Source organism: Rhinatrema bivittatum, chromosome 9 (genome assembly GCF_901001135.1).
Source record: "Rhinatrema bivittatum chromosome 9, aRhiBiv1.1, whole genome shotgun sequence".
Classification (NCBI taxonomy): Eukaryota; Metazoa; Chordata; class Amphibia; order Gymnophiona; family Rhinatrematidae; genus Rhinatrema; species Rhinatrema bivittatum.
In genome coordinates, this window is record NC_042623.1 from 32,290,910 (window position 1) to 32,316,127 (window position 25,218).

The 25,218-nt window shown below is 45.8% G+C and overlaps 1 protein-coding gene across 6 annotated transcripts in view; it reads right to left on the minus strand.

Moving 5' to 3' along the window:
- The window catches only part of CCDC136 (coiled-coil domain containing 136), a 98,869-nt gene that overhangs the window by 13,179 nt on the left and 60,472 nt on the right, over positions 1 to 25,218 (minus strand). For 2 of the 6 annotated variants that reach the window (XM_029615654.1, XM_029615655.1), the window contains exon 9: positions 22,644 to 22,709. The exons of 2 other annotated variants lie outside the window; for them this stretch is intronic. In XM_029615654.1, the coding sequence (XP_029471514.1) occupies positions 22,695 to 22,709 (15 nt within the window). In that variant the 3' untranslated portion in view covers positions 22,644 to 22,694. Of the gene's footprint in view, positions 1 to 22,643; positions 22,756 to 25,218 lie in introns of all 6 variants that reach the window. 2 more of the 6 variants (XM_029615651.1, XM_029615652.1) reach the window with 1 other exon arrangement.

A 25,218-nucleotide genomic window follows, 5' to 3' on the forward strand; every position in this document is an offset into this window, starting at 1 on the left:
GAGGCTCCCAAGAATCTTCTTCGGGGCCTGAACCTTCCTTGTAGAAGGTATTCAAAGTCTTGCCTCTTTACGAACATCCAGCATCTCTTCGACTTTGTACTAAGTCATCTTCTGCATAGATGACAGGTGGATGTTGTTGTAGAGATCAGCAGCGATGGATGAGCTGCTGGGGACGTCACTGATCTTCAGTGGAAGTGGCGAAGTTGGGGAACATCCAAAGCCCACTTCAAGTTGTAATACAATAGTGGATCTTCTAATTTGATGAAGGGACTCCTCAGGTCTTCCACTAGACGTCTGAGAATGAAGTTGCCTCCTGCCCCTGAGTCCACCAGGGCAGGAGTCTGAACCGTGATCGGTCCATAGGTCAAAGAGACTGGGAGAGAGAGCTGAGGAGATGTTGCGGTATGGCCTAAGAACAGTCCTCCTGCGGACTTAGGCCCGTAAATTTCCTGGACAAATGGAGCATGTAGAAACATCATGGCCAGGTTGACCACAGTACATGCAAAGGCCGTGCTTCTTCCGAAATCTTCTCTCCTTAGAAGTCAAGTGTCCACGACCAAGTTGCATAGGTTCATCTGTATCAACAGCAGGGACTACTGGAACCATCCGAGGTGTAGAGACAACACCGGCCTTGCCAACCCGGGTAATACCCTAGGCTGGAGTTCCTTCACCTTGTCCCAGAGTCGTTGATCAATCCGAGTGGCCAAGGTTATTAATTCGTCTAGCGAGTCAGGTGTCTGGCGAGCGGCTAGCTCGTCCTTCAAACAGTTATCCAGGCCTCTGCAAAAGAGTCTTGAGATATCTGGGGTCCCAGCGAAGTTCTGCTGCCAGAGTTTTGAACTCTATGGCAAATTCAGCCAAAGATCTGCTGCCTTGCTTCAAATTCACTAAAGCAGAACCAGCAACAGAAATTCGAGCAGGATCATCAAAAACGGATTTAAACAAGTCCATAAATCCTTCTATGTCCTGCAAAATAGAGTCCTTGCGTTCCCACAAGGTGGATGCCCAAGACAGGGCCCTACCATCCAGGTAGGAAAGACTTAGTTTTTGGGTACTATGGCCTGAACTGGCCACTGTTGGAAACAGGATGCTGGGCTTGATGGACCTTTGGTCTGACCTAGTATGGCATTTTCTTATGTTCTTATGATGTAGGTAGTCTTGGAGAGATCTGTAGGAAATAGAGACGGCTGTAAGGCAAAGTGCATGCAGCACTGGTTCAAAAAGCCCTGAGTCTTCTGGATTTCTCCAGAAAAGCGGATTGGAGCCGCCAGTGGTACAGCAGTCTTCAAAGTTACCTCTGGTGACTGATCTTCTTGGTTGGAGGCCATGCCTTGAACCTTGGGTGTGTGTAGCTGATGAAATGCTGCAGTAAGTTTCTCCAAGGCGTCTTGCTGCTCCACAATGCGCTGAGCCAGGCCTAGTATGGCCTGCAAAGCACTCAGTTGTGCCAGATCCATGGAGTTAGCAATCTGATATGAAACCGCTATCTGATGGGAGGAGCAATCAGATAGGAGTTAGCAATCTGTTCAATTCGGAGTTACAGTCTGCTAGGGAGTTAGCAATCTGTTATGAACATTGTGCTGGAGTTAGCAATCTGTAGTATATAGGAGAGTTGTGAGTGGATCCTTGGACCAGTGGCAGATGACCACGTCCCCGGGGAAGACCCCGAGAGGGACCACCGGTCAGGCTCAGAGTATGGAGACAGACACACACTAGTTCTTTTATTAGACAATATACTGAACCACCAGAGGTGGCAGTAGTGAGCTGGAATGCCCGGCTGGGCTGTAGTCCCTCAGAAGCTGGAACAGCGATCTCTGGAGGCTGAGCTGTAGAGAAACTGAAATATAGTGAGTAGGCAGGGTAAGCAGAGTTCATACACCGAACTTGATGGTAAGACTCACACAATGTCTCATAGAAGCCCAGGAGCTGGAATGTATAGGCCCTCAAGGAGCGAGTACCTGGTTCCAGGGAAAGCTCTGCGAGAGCGATGGTAACTCACAGATGTAGTAGGCAGTGCTGACTTCCAGGCAGAAGTGAATTTGAAGAAGTCCGGGAACAAGGGCCCTCGAGGAGCGAGTACCGGTTCCAGACTGCAATCTACAAAGTAAAAAAGAGAGCGAGGCCCCCGAGGAGCGGGTACCCCTGGTTAGTCCGAGGAAGCAGAGTAGCATAGGATGTGTTAGCAAATTCTAAGACCTTAAATATCTGTCGCGGGTGACGTCATCTTCGGGGGACGCCCCCGAGGTTCGCGCCATCGCCGGTACTTCAATCGGGGTCGCGCCGTGCGCGCACCCCTAGGCCTCCAGGAAACATGGTGGTCATCAGCGTAGAGCCGGTCCGGGGACCCCGGAGGACCTCAGCAGAGAAACGCTGCGGCAGCCAATCTTCCCGCGGGCAAAGAGGGATGCGCCAAAGAGGTGAGGAGGGCTGAGAGAGGGCGTCGGGAACCGACGGACACAGCACTCAGCCTCAGGATGTCGGCCCGTGCTGCACTTGTGGTTTCCTGCCTTGTCATCATTCTCACCCATGAGGGCATTCCATGTTGCTGAGGGAGCCTGCTGACACAGTGCACAACAGCCACTTATTTTACTGGTCCCATGGCGTTCACCGCTGGCCAACACCATCTCCATTCTCCCGAACCACTGCATGTGGCTCCGACGCAGCTACACTACTGCCAGCACATGTGTGGCTTGCCTCTCCTGAACCTATCACCAATTATGCTGAGACTATGAAATAAATAATTGCTGTTACTACCAACAGCTTTCACTGCAAATATTGATCCAGTATCGGCCATAAAACATATTCAGAGCAAATGTATTATGATAATACTCTAGTGTGTGTCTAGAAAAAAGGACAGGCTGCACTGCCAGCAGTAGCCACAAAGTGTCAACATTGTCTATTAGAATAATAGGCTACTGCCACCTTGTGGTCACTGCTGGAGTGAACCTCCACAGACTAAAATACCACTTTTCCAGAAGAGTATTATTATATAAGATGATAGAGAAAGAGGCTATATATAACTGCAAAAGCCTGCACAAACCATCACTATAGAAAGGAAGAGTAGATAATATAGCGACAAATATTATAAATCAGGGTTTCCCAATTGTTTCTGCTTCAGGGCACAGCTGGATGAATACAACATGGCACACCCCTCCCTTAATTTATAAAAAACAAAAAAATTCCTTTTCATGGCAAATACGAGCCTCTCTTGCCCTGCAGAGTCTCTCGATCCAGAGCCACTCTCCACTCTTGCTCTGAACATGCCTCAAGCTTGAATAACTTCACTCACAAAGGTAGTTTTTTAAAAACGACAACAAAGCCAAAAGAACCCCAGATATGAACTGCTCCGAGATGGCTGGATCTTCATCTAGGAAGTGCCCAGTGGCGTTTCACCAGACAAGTTTTATTTTCAAAGTGCAGCCCCATCCCTGGGATTCCAGACCAAATTCTCCGAGTTGAAGGATGAGATGACATTGACTAAACCACTTAGATAGAGCAAAGTGGCAGGTTGTGTCGCCCCCAAATGACTTATAAAAACTTAAGGCATAGAAGTGGGTGCCCCTAGCAGTAAGACAACAGAGGGGGCCCTCCGATAGCAAAAACAAAGTCAGGCACTTGGAAATTATTTTTGTAAATATTATTCAGTATATCTGACTTTTCAAAACAACTTGAAGGAATTTGGTTTTGCCATTTCCTATTCTTCCATGTCTGGGGGCTTTCTCAGCTTAAAATCTGTCCAATTTACCTATGCTGGTGTTATGGTCCCGGGCTGTGCCCCGGTCCCTCCACCTACCTCAGGGACGGCCCCGGCCGTTTCAAGCCTCCCCGGGCCTGCACTGCCTCCAGCGCGTCTCTCCCTCCTCAGGAGAGACGCCGTCGATCCACCGTGGCTGGCCCCGCCCCCTAGACGTGCACGCGCGGGGAGGAGTCCCTCTTAAAGGAGCCAGCGTGGAAAAACTCAAACCCTGCCTCGGATGACGTCGGACACTATTCAGGGTATTTAAACCCTGCTTCTGGACATCTTCAGTGTCTTGCAACGAGGTTCACTCTGTCCCCTGAGTTTCTAGTTGCTGCTTTGGATCTTGGATCTTCTCTTTGGACTTCTGGCTTCCGACCTGGCTCTGTCCCATTGACTCCGTCTTCAGCTTCTGCCCCTAGTTTTGGCTTCGGACTTCTGACTTCTGGCTTCCGACCCGGCTTCGTTCTTGGACTCCGACTTCAGCTTCTTCCGTCTCCACAGGTATCTGGTACTTGCTGGCCCAGAGGATTCTCCTAAGTCCCAGCGGCTCGGGCTCTCACGGGCTCCTCCCGGGGGAGCCGCGGGCTTCCGAGGGTGAAGACTCTCCTAGCCTCCTAGCCTCCTGGGCCCTGCCGTCCTCTTCTTCCATCTCCTCGGCCACTTCCTGGATCCTTGGTCGCATAGGGTCCCACCTAAGTCCAAGAGATCCGGGTCCCTACGGGCTCCTCCTGGGGGGACCTCGGACTTCCAGTGGTGAAGCCTTCTTCGAGGCCTCTCTTCGGCGCCACCTCCCAGCTGTGACGCCCACTGTGGGTCCCCGCAGTGCAACACCTGCAGTCGCAGCCGGCCCAAGTGTCCACGACCATAACAGCTGGAGACAAAATAATCATTTCCACCTTCCATTTTCCTGTTCCAGTCCTTGATCTGGCTGAATGCATCCGTCAGACACTCCGGTTTTGCTCACCATGTCTCACTGGCGATCAGGAATCTGCCAGGATTAAAAAATAACATGGCTCTCCTCTTTCGGCTCATGCAGAGAAGAGAGAAACATTTTCAAGGGAAAGCCAAGCTGCTTCCACATGGAAGGGCACGCTCCTGTACGTGCTTCCCTTTCCTTCCACTCACTGAATGAGAATCTTAAGGACTCTGGTTGGGTGGGGTTTAACTTTATCAATATTAAAGATTTAAACTTCAAGATAAACTTGAGAAGAAATAACAGATACAATAAAAATTCAGGAAAAAGTTTTGACAAAATAAATCATATGATCATCTTATGCAACATTATTCTAGTCCACTAAAAAGGGGAGTAACAATTCCATAACCTGAAGGCGATCAAACAGGCCACACAAATCCATTGTATATACGAGACCATTAAGCAGGTCAAGAGGCTGCTGCAGGGGTGGGGCCCAAGGGTACAAAAGGACCCTGCTGAACAGTTTTGTCACTCAAAGATGGCTCAAAAAAAAAAAAATATATATATATATTGGAAACCTCCTTGTATTTATCATAGCATTTACAGGGAAATTTAAAAAGAAACTGGGTCTCATCAATAAGAACTGCCCACGCTTCTTGAAAATCAGGGAAAAGCCTGACTTTACACTTTAAGAAAAACTTCACTCCGATGCGGAAAGAAACGTTTAAGAAGCCAATCACGGTCAGATTCCAGAGCTAAGGAAGCAATAAGGGTTGAGGATTTCGCCAAAAGCTGTATCCCATAGTTCCAAAATCCTGGAAATATTCAAACCATCGTCATCAGGCATCAATTCTGGTTGCCCTTAGAAGGACTCTGTATTTTTTTCCTAAATGGGTGACGATAAATCCTCACAAATCAACAGAATGGACTGTTCGAGAGCCTTGAGAACCTCCATCAGATATCTCTTAAACATAGCCAAAACCACAGGTAATGTAGGAAAATGAATGCACATTATTCTCAATATTTTCCAGCTTAGATATTAAATATGTATTGCCCTTGATAACGGCTTCTTGTTTGGCCTCTGTTTGGCTCAAATTATTTGCACAACTGGACAAACGCTAAATTTTTCCAGAGCCTGGATCCTATCGCCCGTGGAAATATTTTTTTTTTCACACTGTCAGGGACACTTGCACCGTTGCAGTTTTGCCCGAGCCCTCTGTGGCTTCCCAAATCGATCCAAGCGTAAAAATAGAAGATCTCACCAAACTGTTCACCTCTGATGTCCCCAAATGTTGAAAAGGTCCACTGGACTGCAGGGACCGATTCCTGGATTCCAAGATTATTCCACACCCACTGCTACCTCCTTCAGACCCTGAGCGATCACTGATCCACATCACAGTGTCCTGCTCTCCAGCCATGCTCCAGGCAGCCATCAGAAGGCGCCCTGCTCTGGAGGACTTCGATTTTATGAAGCTTATGTTTTTCACTCTGTGTAACACTAAAAGTTTTCTGGCAGTGATTTGACCATGAGAACTGATCCCAACAGGGGTCGCCAACACATCAGGGCTCTGTTTGTTGACCTTTCTTATAGACTCCATCCATCTGTCAGCAATGGAAGCTTCCCGGACAGTGCAGACAGCTAAAGAGGAAAAAGCAATAAGCTTTGTGGCTTCTTTTTGGCTAAAATCCAAATGCAGAGTTCTGAGCTAGGAGATAGGACCTTCCTGGCCTTTTATCCAAAGCTGAGAAACTATGTAATATGGGGGAAGGGGGAGAATAACCTGCTACCCAAATACAATGGGGACACAACGATGTAACAATCATAGCAAAGCTGAAGATCTCCTTCCTTTTCAAAAAAACAGGCTGAGGTAGCCTGAGAGTTCTTTGCAGAATAACTTGCCTTTGCACAGTCACCATTAACATATCTGAAGCTGGCCAGGCACTGAATGCCACCACAATCTCTCTTGAATTAAAATGTTTCTCAGAGCAATGCGGCGAGTAATCATGTTATCGGAGACAGGAATCTGAGCTTTGCTTGACCACATCAACACTTAATATTATATTCACGATTATTTTGCAGGCTGGTAAAATAAACGCTTCTGCGACTGTGTGCGGTTTTTTTTTCAGTTACAGGTATGAAGTGGTTCCCTTCCTGAGCTTTTCAGGCAAAGTTACAATCCATCGCCAAAGGCACTTGCTTTTCAATCTGATCATTCAAGCACTTGGGGAAAACAAAAAAAGAGTTAAGTTTTCCTTGGCACAGGACCAATGTTTGCTTATACAATGTTATTTTAACTACTTGGCAAACCCTCCTTGTGTTGTCTGAGAATGCCTTCCCTCGGCACAAAAGAAATATTGTGGGAGAGGACAAGATATTTCATCAGTCCATGAAAATCTCTTATCGCAAGCAGCTCTTACTGAGCTGGCCACTGACTTTCTTCCTTACAGGTTCAGGTGATGCTTCATCTTGGCAAGCAGATGTGAAAGCCTCCGAATTTCCCCCTAAATTTTACACACATTATTCCATTCACAGCAGTCTGAGTGTTGGTCGGAACCTCCCGCCTAAACCGTGACCGCTGCCTCTGAGGCATCTCCCCAGCTGGTTCAAAGTGCAGAGGTTGGACTCAGGAATGAAGGCCTCTGCTGTCAAACTGAGTCAACAGGCCCGCCCCGTAGACGGGTAGATTTATGAAAGATGCTCTCTCTTTCTGGGACCAGTTTTCTCCTGCTTCTCTGAACCTCTGGACACAGCAGTCTTCTCCTGCTTCTTTGAACTTCTAAATCGATTGGCATCTCGCTTCAGGTAAGGAAAATAAATCCAGACGCCGAGAGCAAGAGCACGGGTGTGAAAGGGATCACGACACCATTGCACGGCTTTCAGCCGACCAGTGGTCAAGTCACCGCACTAGCGGCTGCACTCCCTAACACTCTCCCTGACCGGCTGTAAGCCTGGCCGGTGCAGTAAGGTGATGACCTCTGTATGACAGCTCCAATGGGTATCTCTGAAGAGGCAGAATCCCTTCCAGCCAGCCCTAGATTGAATAGCTGAGGGAGAAGCTCTCCTTTCAAAGCCTCCCACTGCTGAGAAAAGTCATTGTGAAGAGCTGACTTTGAGGGTGCCCTTGGTGGCCTGGTGTTCTCCAGCCCGTATCTGCTCAGCTTCCCCACTAAAAAAAAATAATAATAATTTGCTCATTTTTTTTGCATGCTGGGTTACTGCACAAAGGATGCATATTACAAAGGTCACAATGTGCTCCTTTTGCACTAATGCCAACAGCAAGAGAGAAGAGGGACAACAGGATCAGTGATAAAGAAGAGATGCAGCAGGGAAAGAATGGAGGGAACGGATATAATTGTATTTATTTATGTAAAATCACATGTAACCTGCCTATCGCAGCTATTTGCCATTCTAAGTGAGGATCAAAGCAACACATACATTAAAACACTAAAAGCACAAAAGACACATATATCGAATACAATTAAAAACAGCATATTGTCATATAAAAGGCAGTTGAAACAGGCGACATTTCAACTGTCTGAGGTGGTCAGAGGTCATTCCACAGGGTAGGCCCCGCTACTGAAAAAGCCCGCTTGCGTGTGGACATCAACATTGCTTCCTTGACTGAGAGGATGAAAACAAAATCTTGACCTTGAGAGCGTAAGGGTTGTGTGGGAATATTCAGGGTGCAAAGCATCTTTCAAATATTGTGGGGCTTACCATTCCACATCACTTTAGACACTAATGCCAAAATCTTAAATGTAATCGTAACCTGAACTGGCAGCCAATGAAGATTTCTCAAAATAGGTGCAATGTGATCAAATCGGGAGCTAGATGTAATTAAACGGGCCACGGCGCTTTCAATTAACTGTAAGGCTTGGATAAGAGTTTGAAAATCAGAAACCGGTAACGCACGTCATAACTGCTTAACCGATCTTAATTTGTAGAAGGCGGAGTTCATCACAGAATAAATCTGGAATTTCAAAGGGAGAAGAGCATTGTGAACGAAGATGAGGATGTGAGAGGAAAGCAAGGAGCTAAGCAGAAAAGAACAGCAGAGTTAAAAAAAAACCCCAAAAAAAAACCAGAAACAAGATATACCAGGAGGCAAAAAAAAAGAGAGAACTGAAGAGAAATACTAAAGAGATAGCAAGTGTTGCTTACCTGTAACAGGTGTTCCCACAGGACAGCAGGATGTTAGTCCTCACATATGGGTGACATCACAGGATGGAGCCCAATCACGGAACATTTTTGTCAAAGTTTCCAGAACTTTGACAGGCCCCTACTGGGCATGCCCAGCATGGCACTAACCCTGCTGCCAGCAGGGGTCCCCCTTCAGTCTTGTTAAAAAGCTACAGGTAGTGCCGAAAATAAAACAAAACATTATGAACCCAACACCGCGGGGCAGCGGGCGGGTTTTGTGAGGACTAACATCCTGCTGTCCTGTGAGAACACCTGTTACAGGTAAGCAACTCTTGCTTTCTCACAGGACAAGCAGGATGGTAGTCCTCACATATGGGTGAGTACCGAGCTGAGGATGTCCGAACATGCACCAAATGTACCCAACGGCGTGCAACAGGCACAACAACTGGGGTGGAATTTGGTAGAGGGCATCCTGAACCCCACCGGGCAGGCGGAAGGGTGTTGGTACGTCATGTTGGAAATAGGTTACGCAGGACAGATTGGCCGAAGATGGAATCTTGTCTTCCGGCTTTGTCCAAGCAATAGTGGGCTGCGAAGGTATGGAGAGAGCTCCAGGTGGCAGCCCTGCAAATGTCAGGAAGCGGCACCGATCTTAGGTGTGCTACTGAAGTCGCCATGGCCCTCACAGAGTGTGCATTAACACGGTATTGAAAAGGAATGCCTGCTTGCTGGTAGGAACAAGATATGCAGTCCGCCAACCAGGAGGAGAGAGTCTGCTTACCCACAGGTTGCCCTAATTTGTTGGGATGGAAAGAGACGAATAACTGAGTGCTCTTCCTGTGGGCAAGTGTATGGTCTAGATAGAAAGCTAGAGCTCGTTTACAGTCAAGGGTATGCAGAGCGTATTCCCCTGGATTGGAATGGGGCCTGGGAAAAAAGGTAGGTAATATGAAGGATTGATTAATGTGAAACTCCGAAATTACCTTGGGTAAAAACTTAGGGTGAGTGCGGAGTACCGCCCGGTCCTGCAGGAGTTTAGTGTAAGGCGGATGGGTAACTAGGGCCTGTAACTCACTAACCCTGCGAGCTGAAGTGATAGTTAAAAGGAAAATCACTTTCCATGTGAGATATTTTAGGTCACAGGAGTGAAGAGGCTCGAATGGTGGTTTCATGAGCTGATCAAGAACCAGGTTAAGGTCCCAAGAAGGGGCCGGAGGATGTAAAGGTGGCTTGATATGGAGCAAGCCCTTTAAAAATCGTGTTACGAGGGGTTGTACTGATATAGGGACATCCCCGACACCTTTATGGAAGGCGGCTACCGCACTGACATGCATTCTGATGGAAGAGGTTTTTAGACCTGACTGACAAATGCCAGAGATAGTCCAAAAACCTTGGGATTGGACAGGAAAAGGGATCAAGGGACTGCGAAGTGCACCATGATGTGTACCTTTTCCATTTATAGGAATAAGATTTTCTTGTGGAAGGCTTTCGTGAAGCAATCAGGACACGAGAAACCGAATCTGAAAGGTTAAGTGGTTGAAGGATTAACCTTTCAACATCCATGCCGTCAGGGACAAGGCCTGAAGATTGGGATGGCGTAGGCATCTGTCGTTTTCAGTGATCAGATGCGGGTCTGTTCCCAAGGGAATGTGCCTGCAGATGGAGAGATCCTGGAGTATGGGAAACCACACTTGGCGTGGCCAGTGAGGTGCTATCAGGATCATGGTTCCTTTGTCCTGACGTAGCTTCACAAGAGTCTTCGAAAGAAGAGGAAGTGAGGGAATGCATAGAGCAGACCGGTTGCCCACGAGAGGGAGAATGCATCTCTGGGCTGAGAGCGCTCGCTCCGAATGAGGGAACAGTAATTGTCCACTTTGTGGTTCTGAGGGGACACAGAGGTCTGTCTGGAGATATCCCCATTGGCGAAAGATTGAGGTCGCTACCGAGGGGTTGAGAGACCACTCGTGTGGCTGGAAGACGCGACTCAGTTTGTCTGCCAAGACATTGTCCACTCCCGGCAAGTAGATGGCCCTGAGGTACATCGAGTGGGAGAGCGCTTCCGCCCAAATCTGCGCAGCTTCCTGACACAGGAGGAAGGAGCCTGTGCCTCCCTGCTTGTTGATGTACCATATGGCCACCTGGTTGTCCGTCTGAATCAGGATGACCTGATTTGATAGGCGTTCCTGAAAAGCCCTGAGAGCATATCGCATTGCTCGAAGTTCTAGGAAGTTTATTTGATGTTTGGCTTCCTGCGGAGACCAAGATTCTTGTGTCTGTAGATTGTCCACGTGGGCTCCCCACCCGAGGTTGGAAGCGTCGGTGGTGAGAATGAGTTGAGAACCTGGCACTTGAAAAGGCAGTCCCTGGAGGAGATTGGTCTGATCTTTCCACCAGGCGAGAGACAGACGGAGTGAGTTGGTGATGTGGACAATGGTAGACAGAGGCTGAACAGCTTGAATCCATTGTGACCTCAGAATCCAATGCATGAGTCTCATGGCCAGGTGGGCCATTGGAGTAACATGGACAGAGGACGCCATGTGTCCTAGCAGGACGAGGAATTGGCGAGCTGTTGCTGTATGTTGAGACTGCAACTGGTGAGCGAGGACCACGAGTGTTAGCACTCGTTGTAGAGGTAGAAAGGCTTTTGCCTGTAAAGTGTCCAAGTCTGCCCCAATGAACGACAAGTTTTGAGATGGGGTTAAATAGGATTTCCTGTAATTGACAAGAAATCCTAGAGAAATTAAAGTGTGTAGAGTGAAATCGAGGTATGACCGAGCGGCTTGCTGGGTTGGAGCCCTGATTAACCAGTCGTCCAGATAGGGGTAGATGTGCACACTTTCTTTCCTGAGGAAAGCTGCTACAACTACGAGACATTTGGTGAAGACTCGTGGTGCAGACGCTAGGCCGAAAGGAAGCACTCGATATTGATAGTGCTTTGGGCCTACTAAAAACCTGAGGTACTTGCAATGAGTTGGAGTGATCGCAATGTGTGTGTATACGTCCTGGAGGTCCAGAGAGCAGAGCCAGTCTCCTCTTTGTAGAAGAGGTAGAAGCGAGCCCAAGGTTACCATCTTGAACTTTTCCCACTGGAGGTACTTGTTGAGAGCATGTAGGTCCAGAATTGGACGAAGCCCCCCGGATTTTTTGGGGATCAAAAAGTACTGGGAATAGAACCCTAGGCCTTGCTGCGAGAGTGGGCGGGTTCTATTGCTCTTAACTGGAGAAGAAGGGAAACCTCCTGCTCCAGAAAGACAGAATGGTCAGATACTCTCCACGCCTGCAGAGAACATAAGAACATAAGAAATTGCCATGTTGGGTCAGACCAAGGGTCCATCAAGCCCAGCATCCTGTTTCCAACAGAGGCCAAAACCAGGCCACAAGAACCTGGCAATTACCCAAACACTAAGAAGATCCCATGCTACTGATGCAATTAATAGCAGTGGCTATTCCTTAAGTAAAATTGATTAATAGCCATTAATGGACTTCTCCTCCAAGAACTTATCCAAACCTTTTTTGAACCCAGCTACACTAACTGCACTAACCACATCCTCTGGCAACAAATTCCAGAGCTTTATTGTGCGTTGAGTGAAAAAGAATTTTCTCCGATTAGTCTTAAATGTGCTACTTGCTAACTTCATGGAATGCCCCCTAGTCCTTCTATTATTCGAAAGTGAAAATAACCGAGTCACATCTACTCGTTCAAGACCTCTCATGATCTTAAAGACCTCTATCATATCCCCCTCAGCCGTCTCTTCTCCAAGCTGAACAGCCCTAATCTCTTCAGCCTTTCCTCATAGGGAAAGGCTGAAGAGATTATCATTTTGGTTGCCCTTCTCTGTACCTTCTCCATCGCAACTATATCTTTTTTGAGATATGTGATGGACGGCGTCGGGGTGTGAGCACAGAAGAGGAGTCCCATCTTCTCCATCCTTGCCTTGCGAGCTTTGGGTGTCATGAGGGCACATTTGGTGCAAGTCAGGACATCATGCTCCCGGCCTAAACACATTACACAGACGCCATGAGGGTCTGTGATAGACATGGTGCGAGTACAGTCCGGGCACCGGCGGAACCCCGACGCCATGGCCATAGAAAAAAATCGAACCACGGGATGGACGGCGGCCAGCAGGCCGCAAGGGCCAAACTCGATGGTAATCGACAGAAAACTGTAAAAAACTTACCAGAGTACCGCGGCTAGAGAGAAGTTAGAGGAGGGACCCCTGTGGGGCAATTTAACGTTAGTTAATTCTGTGAGGAAAATTCCTGTCAGGAATCTCCACAGAGCTCCTAAACCGCGAGGCTACTGCAGCGCAGAAAAAAGAAGACTGAAGGGGGTCCCCTGCTGGCTGCAGAGTTAGTGCCATGCTGGGCATGCCCAGTAGGGGCCAGTCAAAGTTCTGGAAACTTTGACAAAAGTGTTCCATGATTGGGCTCCATCCTGTGATGTCGCCCATATGTGAGGACTACCATCCTGCTTGTCCTGTGAGAAAGTATGAACATGAAAATATTTAAATTATAAAATTCTATCAATTTGCATCAATTTAAGTTATAAATAAAATGCTTATGTAAGCACATTGGGGTCCCTCATCCTGTCCCGTCCCCCCCCCTGCATACTGGGAAAGCTCTAAAGGGACCAACTCAGACATTTCCTTCACAAAATTAATGAAAGAAAGGTCCTCTGGAGGAGAATGCTTTCTACTTTCAGTAGGAGAGGGAGGTGAAGGTAAGTCATCGGTGTCTGAAGAAGTATCATCACCCCAGGTGTCATAAGGATCAGCAGACTGACCTGTAGGATGAGAAGGGGGTTGGATACCCGAAGGCCCCGGCCGAGGGTGTACTGAGCAAGTGGAAAGTTTCATGTTTGCTTCTCTATTTGCTGTCCCTCCTATGTGTTTTTTTCATCTCCTCTTAATAAGCACTCTTGTTATGTCACACTGATGGTGTCCGGTCTGAGCACTCTTAATATTTAGGTTATCCCTGGAGATGAATCAGTGGCTGCACAGATGATGTTGATGAGGGAATTTTAGCTTCTTGAACCCTTGGATGATGTTTCAGGGACTGCTGAGCAGAGATGGGGTCCACTTGTTGAAGAAGGGGGTTGCAACGTGCTCCAGGACAGACTGACAAACCTACCGAGAAGGGCTTTGAGCTAGCGTAGCTGGGAATGGTCGGACAAAACCCTAAGGGGTAAGCAAAACTATTCTGGCAAGTCAATCTTTAAATTCTTATAGAGAAATGAGGGGAAAACGGGCAGCACCAGGAAAGCCATGTATAGGAATGCTTGCAGGATGGGGAATAAAGCCCCAGGATCTAGAGGATGGTCAGGGGAAGAGGCTGACTTGAAGAGAGTGGTGTCACATAAGAGGACCATGACTGGGATACAATTATACCAGGCTATAATCTATTCTGGAAGGGCAGGGCAGGAAGAAAGGGAGGAGGAGTGGCACGATACATAAAAAAAATAATATTAAAGCAACAGAACTGCAGAGTTTACAAGGAAAGGAAGAGGTACTGTAGATTAATCTGGAAAGAGGGAACGAACATCCACCCATCTACACTGGTCTGATTATACAGACCTCCTTCACAGGAAGAAGAAATGGATAGAGTTTTTAACTGAAGACATTCACGGATTTGCTATGAAAAGGGAGGGGCTATTGCTTGGTGATTTCAATCTGCTGGGCTGCAGTGCCATTTAGAAGCAGGGAGGTCCTGGATTGTCTGCAGGAAGAAATATTCTGACAGCTGATAATAACAGAACAGAAACAGGACCCGGTGATTACACATGGGGAGAGTGTTTCTGATGTCACAGTGGGGGATCACCTGGGATCCAGTGATCATCGCATGGTGTAGTTCAATATCAAAGCACAGGCAGTGGAGATTTATTCGTAGGTGAAAGTCCTAGACTCAGCAGCGTACTAAGCCAGGGTGCAAGGGAGGCAGTCCTCCCTCAGTGACAGCTGGGGAAGGGGTGGGGAATGCCACGGGGATCAAGGGTGGTTCTTTCATGAGGCAGAGCCCATCTCGCTGTGGCCCGAAGAAAGAAGAGGCCCAACGGGGCCATGGCAAAGGCCAACCCCCCACGGCCTGAAGAAAGAGGAGGCTCGGTGAGGCCACAGTGAAGCCCATCCCACCACAGCCCAAAGAAAAGGGAGGCAAGGCGGGGGCCACAGCAGAGCCCATTCCACCGTGGCCTGAAGAAAGAGGAGATCCAGCAAGGCTGCAGCAGAATGGGGAGGCCCAGAGAGTGTAAATATTAGTGCATACATGTGAGAGAGCCTTGAGTGACATGTATGCACTAATATGTGTGTGTGCGAGTGTGTGTATGTATTTGATTGTGTGAGAGAGTGTGAGCCTGTATGCATGTTTGAGCATGTGTGTGTGTGAGTGAAAGCCTTGTTGCATGTTTGAGTGTGTGTGTTTGTGTGAGAGAGCCTGTATGCATCTGTGAAGTGTTTGAGAGCTTGTATGGGTGTTTTAGTGGTGAGAGCCTATGTACATGGTGTGGGTGTATAAAAGAGCCAGTGTGCATGTGTGTGTGGTGTGGGTGTGAAAGAGAGCCTGTATGCATGTATGAATGTGTGTGTTTGCATGAGAGCCTATATGCATGTGTGAGAAAGAAGGTGCATGTGACAGCCTGTGTGCATATATGATTGTGTGGGCATGTAAGGGAGAAAGAACCCTTATATGTGAGAAAATGGATGTGTATATGTGAGAAGGGGTGTGTAAGTATGTATGAGTGAGAGAGAGTTACATTTTGAGAAGCCCCCCTTCTCCAATCCATAACAACCTCAGGGTGACTGGAAATCAAAAGATTCCAGGTATGGAGAGCAGGAGATTTTGTTATTATTATGAAATTTAACTGTTGGGTGTTATTTGATGTGTCTGTTTTGAAATATTTTATTGGTTTTTGAGAACTTTTAAAAAAATGTTTGTTTAATTATTGAATGATGTCCTGTTTGTCAGCTGTTTTTACATATTTATTCTATTAGTATAGAATTATGATTGTTTTATATTTCTTGATTTTATTGTTTAATGAGGAATGGTGATGTTTCTGGTTTTCCATTGTTGCAGACTTCTTACAGTTTCCAGTTCAGTTTTTGTCTGCATATTTCTGTTTCTACTTTATTCTGTATTTGGTGCTAGTCCAACTGTGTTATGCAAGTGTGATCGAGGTGAGGTATTCTGCCAGCATGTAGTTTCTGTGTAGGGATCTATACCAGTCTGGCTTATTTTGTTTCCCTAATATGGAGTGTATTTGGTGTTTTAGGGCCTGTTGTAATATTTGCAGTGTTGCCTTTTGATATGTAGGGTTGTTACTGTTTGAGTGCTTTCTTGATTTGGGAGGTTTACTATATTGTAGAGTGAGTTAGGAAAAGTAAGGGGTTTGTGGGGGTGTCAAAGGAGTAATCTACCCCGGGTGCTAAATATTTTAGGTACACCACTGCCTGGACTTCAGAAAAACTAATTATGGTAAGATGGGGGGAGTACCTCAACGAGTCATTAACTGATTGGGATAAGAAGGGGAAATAGAAGAGCAGTGTGCAAAACTGAAAGGAGATATTCTAAGGGCAGCAAACCTTTTTGTTAGGATGCTAAAAAAGAAAGGTAAGAAGAAAAAGAGGCCATGTTGGTTTTCTAAAGAAGTGGCTGGGAAGGTACAAGAAAGAAGGTTATTGTTCATGAAATACAAGAGATCGCAGAAAGAGAAACACAGGCACTAATATCTTGAAAAGCTAAGAGAAGCTAGGAAAGTAGTCAGGAGAGTGAAGGCACAAATGAAAGAAAAAAATAGCAAATACGGTAAAAGGGGGACAAGACTTTTTTTAGATATATTAAGCATCCACATAGAAAAAGCAAAAAGTGACTCAAAGCCAAATATAGAACGCCATGATCAATTTACGCAGTAAGGTATATATACCCGATGACAATCGCATGTTTTGAAGATAAGTTTTCCTAAAAACTTTTTTCCCCTGATGCAATCATGCCACGAAACGCCGGCTGGTCTCGGGATATGCGTGACAGTAGTTTTCACTGACGTTCATTGAAACAGGATTCTTCTCTGCTGGTTAGGACTCTGTCATGATACTGCTTTGGACATTTTAAAATTTTGATCAGGGTTTCAGATAAAGTATGATTACAGTTTGGTACAAGTGGGTCTGCATGAGCATCCCTTCCATTCCCTTTAATGGATAATAGGCTGGGCAATAGTTTCTATCACCTTTTGTTGCATTTTTGACTCTATTGTTCTATATTAGTGTGGTACCCCCTTGGGTCAGCCACTAGATGTCCCTAGGTCCCTGTTTAGAACCTACATCTCTATGAGCCTTCCATCCCCTTCAGCCCCTCCCAACTTGGAGGGCTGGGATTGGTTGCCTTTGCCTATTTAGTGAAGCCATTTTAATATTCAGTGTGGTCTGTTTGCGTTAGCCTCAGAGCAGTAAGGATGCAGTTTTCCTACTCCTGAGTGAATCCTCCCAACCTCACAATGCACTTTGAAGGGGTTCCTCTCTGAACGCTTCCTGCCAGAGGGTCGGCCTTTAATTAGTTGCAGTGAGATAGAGTTTTGCCAGATTCTCTTTGGGGACTCCCATGAAGGGGCTGAAGACCTGTAAGCCTCACTCTACTCCTTAGGTGAGGCAAGCACCAGCGACCATACCCATGAGATTTTTGATAGCCAAGATATATCCTGATTTTTCAGAAGGGATGGCGGCTAAAACCTTGCAACCTTTGGAGAAGGCTTCCCTGGACACAAAGGATAAGGGCTGAAGACTTGGGAGCCCTAATCTACTCCCTAGATGGGGCAAGCACCAGTGACAGTACAGCGGCAGTCACCGAGAGATTTTTGTGGCAAGCCAGTATTCGGAGATTGTTTTGTAGGGACTCACCCCTCCCCTTAAGGGTTCCAGAGCTGGAGTAGCCTGGTTCCCAATTCCTAAGACTTTTCCTGCACGAGAAGTCAATGACACCAAGAGTAAGGAGAAGGATCAAGATCTATGGAGTTTCCCCACCGGATCTCCATCCCATGGGAACAGGACAGGCTGGACTCAGGTAGGACTTTCTCGTGTTTGGGGGACCCCCTCCATTAAGATTTCTGTTAGGCTGCTGGGAAAGCTTTGTGCACTTTAAGAGCACCATGGGAAGCTTTACCCAAATACCTGAGATAAAATAAAACACCTACCCAGAAGAGAAAAAACAACTTTGTATATCAGTCAGCTCTAATTTCATTTTTATTGGAAAAAAATGGACTTTAATTTAAATGTTAAAGAATCAGTAAACTTTTAATTTAACACGCAGAGCCTTGTCCTGCCTGGTTTGTCCCAGCATCTCACCCCTTGAGATGCAGCAGCAAGCAGCTAACACCACACAGGGAGAAACACACAACTGCCTGGGCCATAAGCAAGAGCGTTCCCCTGCAAAAAAGGATCCACCCTTGGGACAGAGAGTCAAGTATGGGAGGAGTGGTGGCTGGATGCATGCCCCCGAAAAATAAAAATAAGTTTGTGTGCCCATGGGACCCAACACCCCCTCCCCCCAAGCAAAGGTTACATTAGATATATTAGTGACAGGAGGAAGTGAAACATTGGGACTGCAAGACTCAAAGGTGAAGAAGGAAAATATACAGAAGCTGATGAGGAGAAAGCAGAATTTGCTTAACAAATATTTCAGTTCAGTGTTCACTGAGGAAGGGCTTAGGAACAGGAGCACAGAAACCTGCCACAAATAAGAATGGAAGGGAAGTAGATCTCGATCAATTTTCAGAGGATTGTATCTATAAGGTGCTAGCAAAATTAAACGTAGTAAAGCGATAGGGCCGGATGGGATACACTGGAGGGTACTGAGGAACTCAGAGAAGCTCCGGCAGCTCCACTGGCTGACCTTTTCCATGATTATTTAGTCGGGAGTGGAGACGGGCGGATGTGGCTCCTCTTCACAAAAGGGGAAGTAAGGAGGTATCTGAGAACTACAGGCTGGTTAGTCTGACCTTGGAGTTGGGGGAAAATCAATGGAATCGCTGCTAAAAACCAGAAGATAGTGCAGTTTCTGGAATCCAAATAGATTACCAGGTCCGAGGCAGTACAGTGTTACCAGAAGTTAAGTCTTGTCAGATGAATTTGTTCGATTTCTTTGATTGAGAGGCTAGAGAATTGAATCAGGAAGAGAAAGACAGGAAAAGAGGGGAAAGAATGAAAAAAAAAAAAGAAAAATAGAGACCTCCAAAGATTGACAAAATAACAAAAAAAAAAACAAGAAGGAAAGAGATGCAAGAAAGAAAAATAACCGAGAAGCAGAGTACAGCCTAAACCTCAGGTTCTCAACCTTTTTGTTTCTAAGACCTCCCTTCCTTGTATAAATTCCTAGCCCCTCTCCACTGTGCTACAAGTATTTTACTGCTTTAGCTAAACAATTAAACAGGTCTATTTATTTATTTATTTATTATTTTTGTTATACCGAATTTCATGACAAGAATCACATCAACCCGGTTTACAATTAACAATGTGTGTAAAGCAGAGGGTAACATGGTTTACTGTTTTTCTGTTTTACTGTATTTCTGTTTTACTTTTTTACTGTATTTTTATTTACTTTTATTTATTTTACTGTATTTACTGTATTTTACTGTTTTACTGTATTTTTTTGTTTTACTGTATTTTTCTGTTTTACTTTTCATTAGTTTATGACAAACCCCCTGAAACCCTCTTGCAGTCTCCTAGGGTACTCCAGGTCCCTGACTGAAAAGACCCGCTGCAAACTATTCATATCTTGGTCTGATGCTAAGTGCTTCTAGGAGCTTTAAGTAGGCTATAAAGCCACTAAAATAAAAAAAACCAAATGACCTCCTCTGGCCAGTTTCAAGCCCCTAATAATCCACTATTAAAATTATTTGATAGCTTTATTTAACCAGTTCCTCTATAAAGAAGTGAAGTTTGTGGTGTCGTGGACTACAAAATAAATAGTACTAGCAGCTTAAAGAGAGATCTTTATTTAAATAAAGTATGGGATATCCCAGGAGAGTGTGAAATTACCAGCAAGGCAATTCAGAAGCAGTCTCTCTGAATATTGTTGACATAATAGATTAAATAGGTTACCACCTCCAATTTACATACCAAAGAGCTAGTTTGTTCGCATAACATGTTCCTAATTAGTTGGCATTATAATTTTATCTCATATATGTTACTAGGAGTGGAATTCTTGTAAGTCATGTGATTTCTTATAAATTGTGCCCAGAATGTAGGAACGAAATTTAAGGCTGACCTTTGACATACTTTTTTACTTTTAGCATATATTCTAGCATTTCAGTATATTCTGGTATGTCAGCAACCTTGAATAGTTTTTTTCAGTGTAATTTCACAGTGCAGTAATGATAACTTCATAGGAAAACCTTTTCAAAGCACCTTGATGAAAGGTACATGTCATTGAAGGTCGTATAGGAATTGCAGAAACACACAATGTAGGAATATCCAAAGTTCCACATATAGTCCATTTTTCTTTCTCTCTACAAGAATAAGTCTACATTCCTCCTTTGTCTATCATTCAACCAAAAACTATACAGAATTGGACAGAACCCCAAAAGAAACACTGCACTTCCAGTTCTGGAAACAGGCATTCTGCCTTCCAACAACAGGTACAGACCAGAATTCAGATGTTTCCTCTGATTACTCCCCATATAAAAAATAATATGCACATTCTGGAATCACTTCAGTAACAGTGACACAAACTTCCTCCACTCCCAGGTAATTTATAAAGTAACAAAACACCCTGCAAAAAATGCATTCAACACCTATGTTGCAAACCTACCATATCGTACCATACCTACCAAATCTTCTACAATTTAAAACAGCAACTGAAAATATTACAGTAAGCCCCAGAATACCAATACACTTCCTATTGGGAGGTGCAGATTGGAAAACAGAACAAGCCAGATTGTCATCAATCCCAACACAGAATCTACTTGCTAGCGGAATCCCTCACCTCACAAGCAGAAGCAAAAACCAGACAGACCCTCACTAAACTCAGAATAAGTGACCACAAATTAGAAATAGAAATATGCAGACAAAAGCTGAACTGGAAACTCCAAGAAGTCCAGACTCTGCATGCAGTGCAAGACCGGAGAAACAGAAACAGAAATGCATTTTCTCCTGCACTGGGCAAAATACACAGAGATGCATATTTCTCAAAGCTGACAGGGAAAAATAAACACTTCCTGCAAAAGGCTGAGCAGGAAAAAAACTTTGCCTAATCCTGGGGGAAACAGGAGAAACAGAAGCAGATTTCTTGCCATCAGACCAGAAACATAATGTAGCCCTTGGATAACAAGGTATGCTCCAGAGAGGGGGGAACCCTTGTATTTAAAAGCCCTAGTGCTAGAGTCCCACAGAGAGCTGCTATATACATGGTCTAGGCAGGGGGAAGGTGTTCAGAGTGTTCTGAGTGGAGCTCAGAGAAGGCGTGAGTGTGCTGAGAAACAGGACACTAAAGATGCTGAGAAAGCAGTTATTAGCAGGAGGCCTGGGAAGCAGGAAAATGCCAGATTCCTGGTGGATTATGAATTCCCCCCCCCCCCACCCCTTGAGACTGGAACTGTGGCTATGTTAAGTAACCCGAGTTCTATGTAAACCGATGTGATATGTTTTATGAACGTCGGTATAGTAAAGCTCTAAATAAATAAAATAGAAGTCTTTTCCATAGTTGTAACCTGGAGATCCCAGGGGTCCAGTGAGGATAAGCCCTTAAAAGAGAGAGAGGGATTTGAAGGACCTGATCTTCAGATTTCATAAAGGCAGGGACAAAGCACAACGCCTCCAAGTCCTTAAGCATTTTATGAGAACATGATATGGATATGGGATTTAAGTAAAAAATCTAACCGCAGCTCGGCGCAGCTCATGTGAACGGGGAAGCAGCCTGTAAAATACCTTTCTGTAAATACACGTCAGACCAGCTAGGACTGCACATTTGGAAGTTTCTCCAACTTATTCCGGGGTCTTGATTACCATCATTCAGCGCTGCCACCGCGAGGACATGCTGACCTTTGCCTTGAGTGCTTTCACCCATGGTCCACACCGCCATCTGATCGGCCACTTTTAAATGAACCCTTAATCCCTCAGCACATATGACCCTGTAGCTGGCTGAAGTAATTTGTCCAGGGAAAAAAAATATCATCATCGGAACCCAGGAACTGTCTTTATATCTTTTCCATACATTACACTTCTTTCCTTTTACCTTACTGATGCGGGTTCATGAAGGCTTTCTTCTCACTCTGGCTATAGGAAAAGACCTTGATGAATCAGGCCCTAGAGCAGAGGTTCCCAAACCTGTCCCCAGCCAGTCGGGTTTTCAGGATGTCCACAGTGAATATGAATGAGATAGAATTTGCATGCTAGGGAGGCAGTGCATGCAGATTCTCTCTCATGCATAATCATTGTGGATATCCCGAAAACCCGACTGGCTGGGGGTCCTCCAGGACAGGTTGGGGATCCACTGCCCTAGAATAATGTGTTACTTTGGCATCGTCACGCATTCAAATTGTCACATTGATAACGTTTCCCCGAATCTGACTTTTAGAGAGAACAATAATGAGCTTGATGGGGGGGGGGAGAAAGAGAGAGACAGGAAAGAGAAAAAGCACACACACACAGGGAAGGGAGGGGCGTGAAAGTGACAGGCGCAGAAGACAGATTTTGGCTGTGCAGGGCCGGCCTTAGCATGGTGCTCAGAGAGAAACATGCACCAGACACACGCATACACGCATATATGGGCGAGGAGAGACAGACACACACTGTATGTGACTCGAGGCTGCGCACATCCGGCCTTGAGAGCCAGCGGAGAGCAAGAAGAGGACGCACGGTGTATACCAGTACCTGATCGGCATTAGGAGGAGGTTTCTGCCCGCCAGCACCAGAGCAGGGCCACTATAACAACCAGTCCTATGAGGGGAAGGGAGAGAACAGGGGAGTCAGAAACAGAGGGGACCTAAGAAACAGGAAGAAGTGTCAAACCAAGAGAGAGAGAGGTGGGATGGGAAGGAAGCATGCAGAAAAAATGGAAATTCAGGAGCATGAAAGCCCAAAGAAAGGAGAGCGGCAGATTGCACAGGCAAGGAGGTTGAAGAGTGAAGAGAAGCCCAGAGCGCGGCGGGGCAGAGAGAGAGAGAGAGTCAGCCAGAACCAGAGCGTACAGCAGAGGAGTATGGCGTGGCGGAGTGAAGCAAGGGGGTGGAAAAGAATTATTAATAAACATTAGTAATAATTCATGGGGGTGCAAGGAGGAAGCAAATGAAAAATAGAGAAGCAGAGGAAAATGGGCAAAAAAGGAGACAAAAAGAGAGAGAGAGAGATTGTGGTTAAATAAGACCGCAAAACAAGGATCACTTTTAATAGTTTGCTGTATTAAAGAAGGCTGAAACGTCTACATACTGTGCAGAATCCCAGCAGGCAGTAATACTCCATTTTACCACTCGGGCAATATTTGTGAATTCTTTAACCTGCACCCCTGGAGGCAGCCATATTCAGAGCAGGATCAGATGGAGTGGAATCCGATTGGTTCGTGCACTGCTGACATCATAAGCCACTATAGTCAAAGCAGATCATGAGTGTGTGATGTCATTGCTGAATTTCTTGCTGCCACGGCTGCTCCTAGGGCTGTAGGGGGATTCACCAGTAACCCTTTCTAGCTGGCAGCGGCTGGACATTACTGGCTGCTATGTATATAAGGACGCACAGTGGGTGCCATTTTCTTTCTAGCCCTCCACTTTCACTCTCACGGCAGCTGCAATCCATGGGAGAAAAGGAGGAAGGGGGTTCAGCTTTCTGCTTTCCCTAACAGCACAGAAACAAGAGGAATGGGAACAGAAACAAAGAACAAGGAAGGGACGAGCACCTTCCACAGGCCCTGCTGGAGCTGAGGAAAGTACCAAGGACTCTGCTACACCCCTGTGGCGGGAGAAGAGGGGAGTCTCTTTGCTTTTAGGCTAACCCGTTTCACTATTATATCTGAGCTCCTAAATTCCCCATACACCAAGAGTGTAATTTGCACATAAAGTCATCATGGAAAAGGCTATGAAACTGACCAAAACTTCTGCAGCTGGTAGCTGGGATAAATCCTTGCACTGTGGACTCTTTTAACTAGGGGGACTAGGGGGCCAATTGGACTTTTTTTTTTTTTTGCCATCATCTACTGTGTTTCTCTGGTGTACCAGCAGTGGACCGTTAATTCAAATAAATGGAAAAAAAATAAAAAAAGGCGTTTCACATTAACAGCATGCAAATAAAATCCTCTCATCAAGCCAACGGAAAGTGTGACGTTCTAGATAGCTTCGGTGCCATTTGTAAGCGATAATTGGAAAGGGATGCAAGATCTAACGCATTCATCAAAATGCACATGAAGCTTTCAAAATGTAACCAAAGTCCAAATAAATTCTGCAATATGGAACAGCAGAGTTGATTGTTCTGAAAAACACACGGTATAGTCTCATGCTGCTATCCATTTTTCAGATAAGTCACATCACGCTGAACTTCCACCATGCACAGTCAGTAATAACCAGGCTTAGGGTAATGATAAGCACATGGAGAGATAAGGAGAACAATTTCACGACGCAGAATTTGCAAGGTACGATGAACTCAGCCCATCACCACGTCCCGTGTTGATGATGTACCACCGTGTTCTCATGTAAACTATCGGTAACTAAGGAGCTACCGACCTTTCACTCATCCCAGTCACAGGCTGTCGCACTCAAGGGCCAGATCTAAACCTTCACGAGGACTAGCCCGGCGTGTCTCAAGATATCATGTACTGAAATTGTCTCCCGTGCTTTTCTTGCAGGAACATTTCTGAATCTGAAGTCCTTTTGCATCCTCCCCTTGAAACTTTTGATAAGTGCAAAAGTCAAATATGCCCCCAGAGTGCTAGCTTAAGACAAAATGGGTTTCCACAAAATCAAGTAAAGGCAATACATACAGGAGAAAATAGCATCTTGTTGCCATATAAATAGTCAATAAGCAAAGACTGACCAAAATTTCATCCCATCCAAATAAAGCTCCTTATGCCCTTCGCCCAGGTATCAGGTTTCATTAGAATCCGCCAAGTGGTTCCTGAGATAGGAGCTGAATTTTCCCGCCATCCATTTCTTATGGGGAAATTGTCAACTTGCACACCCGTGTCCTCCTCCAAATCATTTGCAAGCCTTAAAAAGGTACAAAAGTCAAATTAGGCTGCCTGCCAGGGCCTACCTCCACAAAAATGTGGTTCAGTTGGGTCTACCCGTTTTGAAGTTGAAAGGGGCACAAACAGGCGCACACACACACACACACACGCACACACACACGCACCAGACAATGTGATAAGCCCCTCTTCCTTATCGAACTGGGGCTACGCCCGTCGGTTTTACACAATCATATAAAGCCAGCAAAGCAGGACTCTTCAAAACAGGGCCAAAAT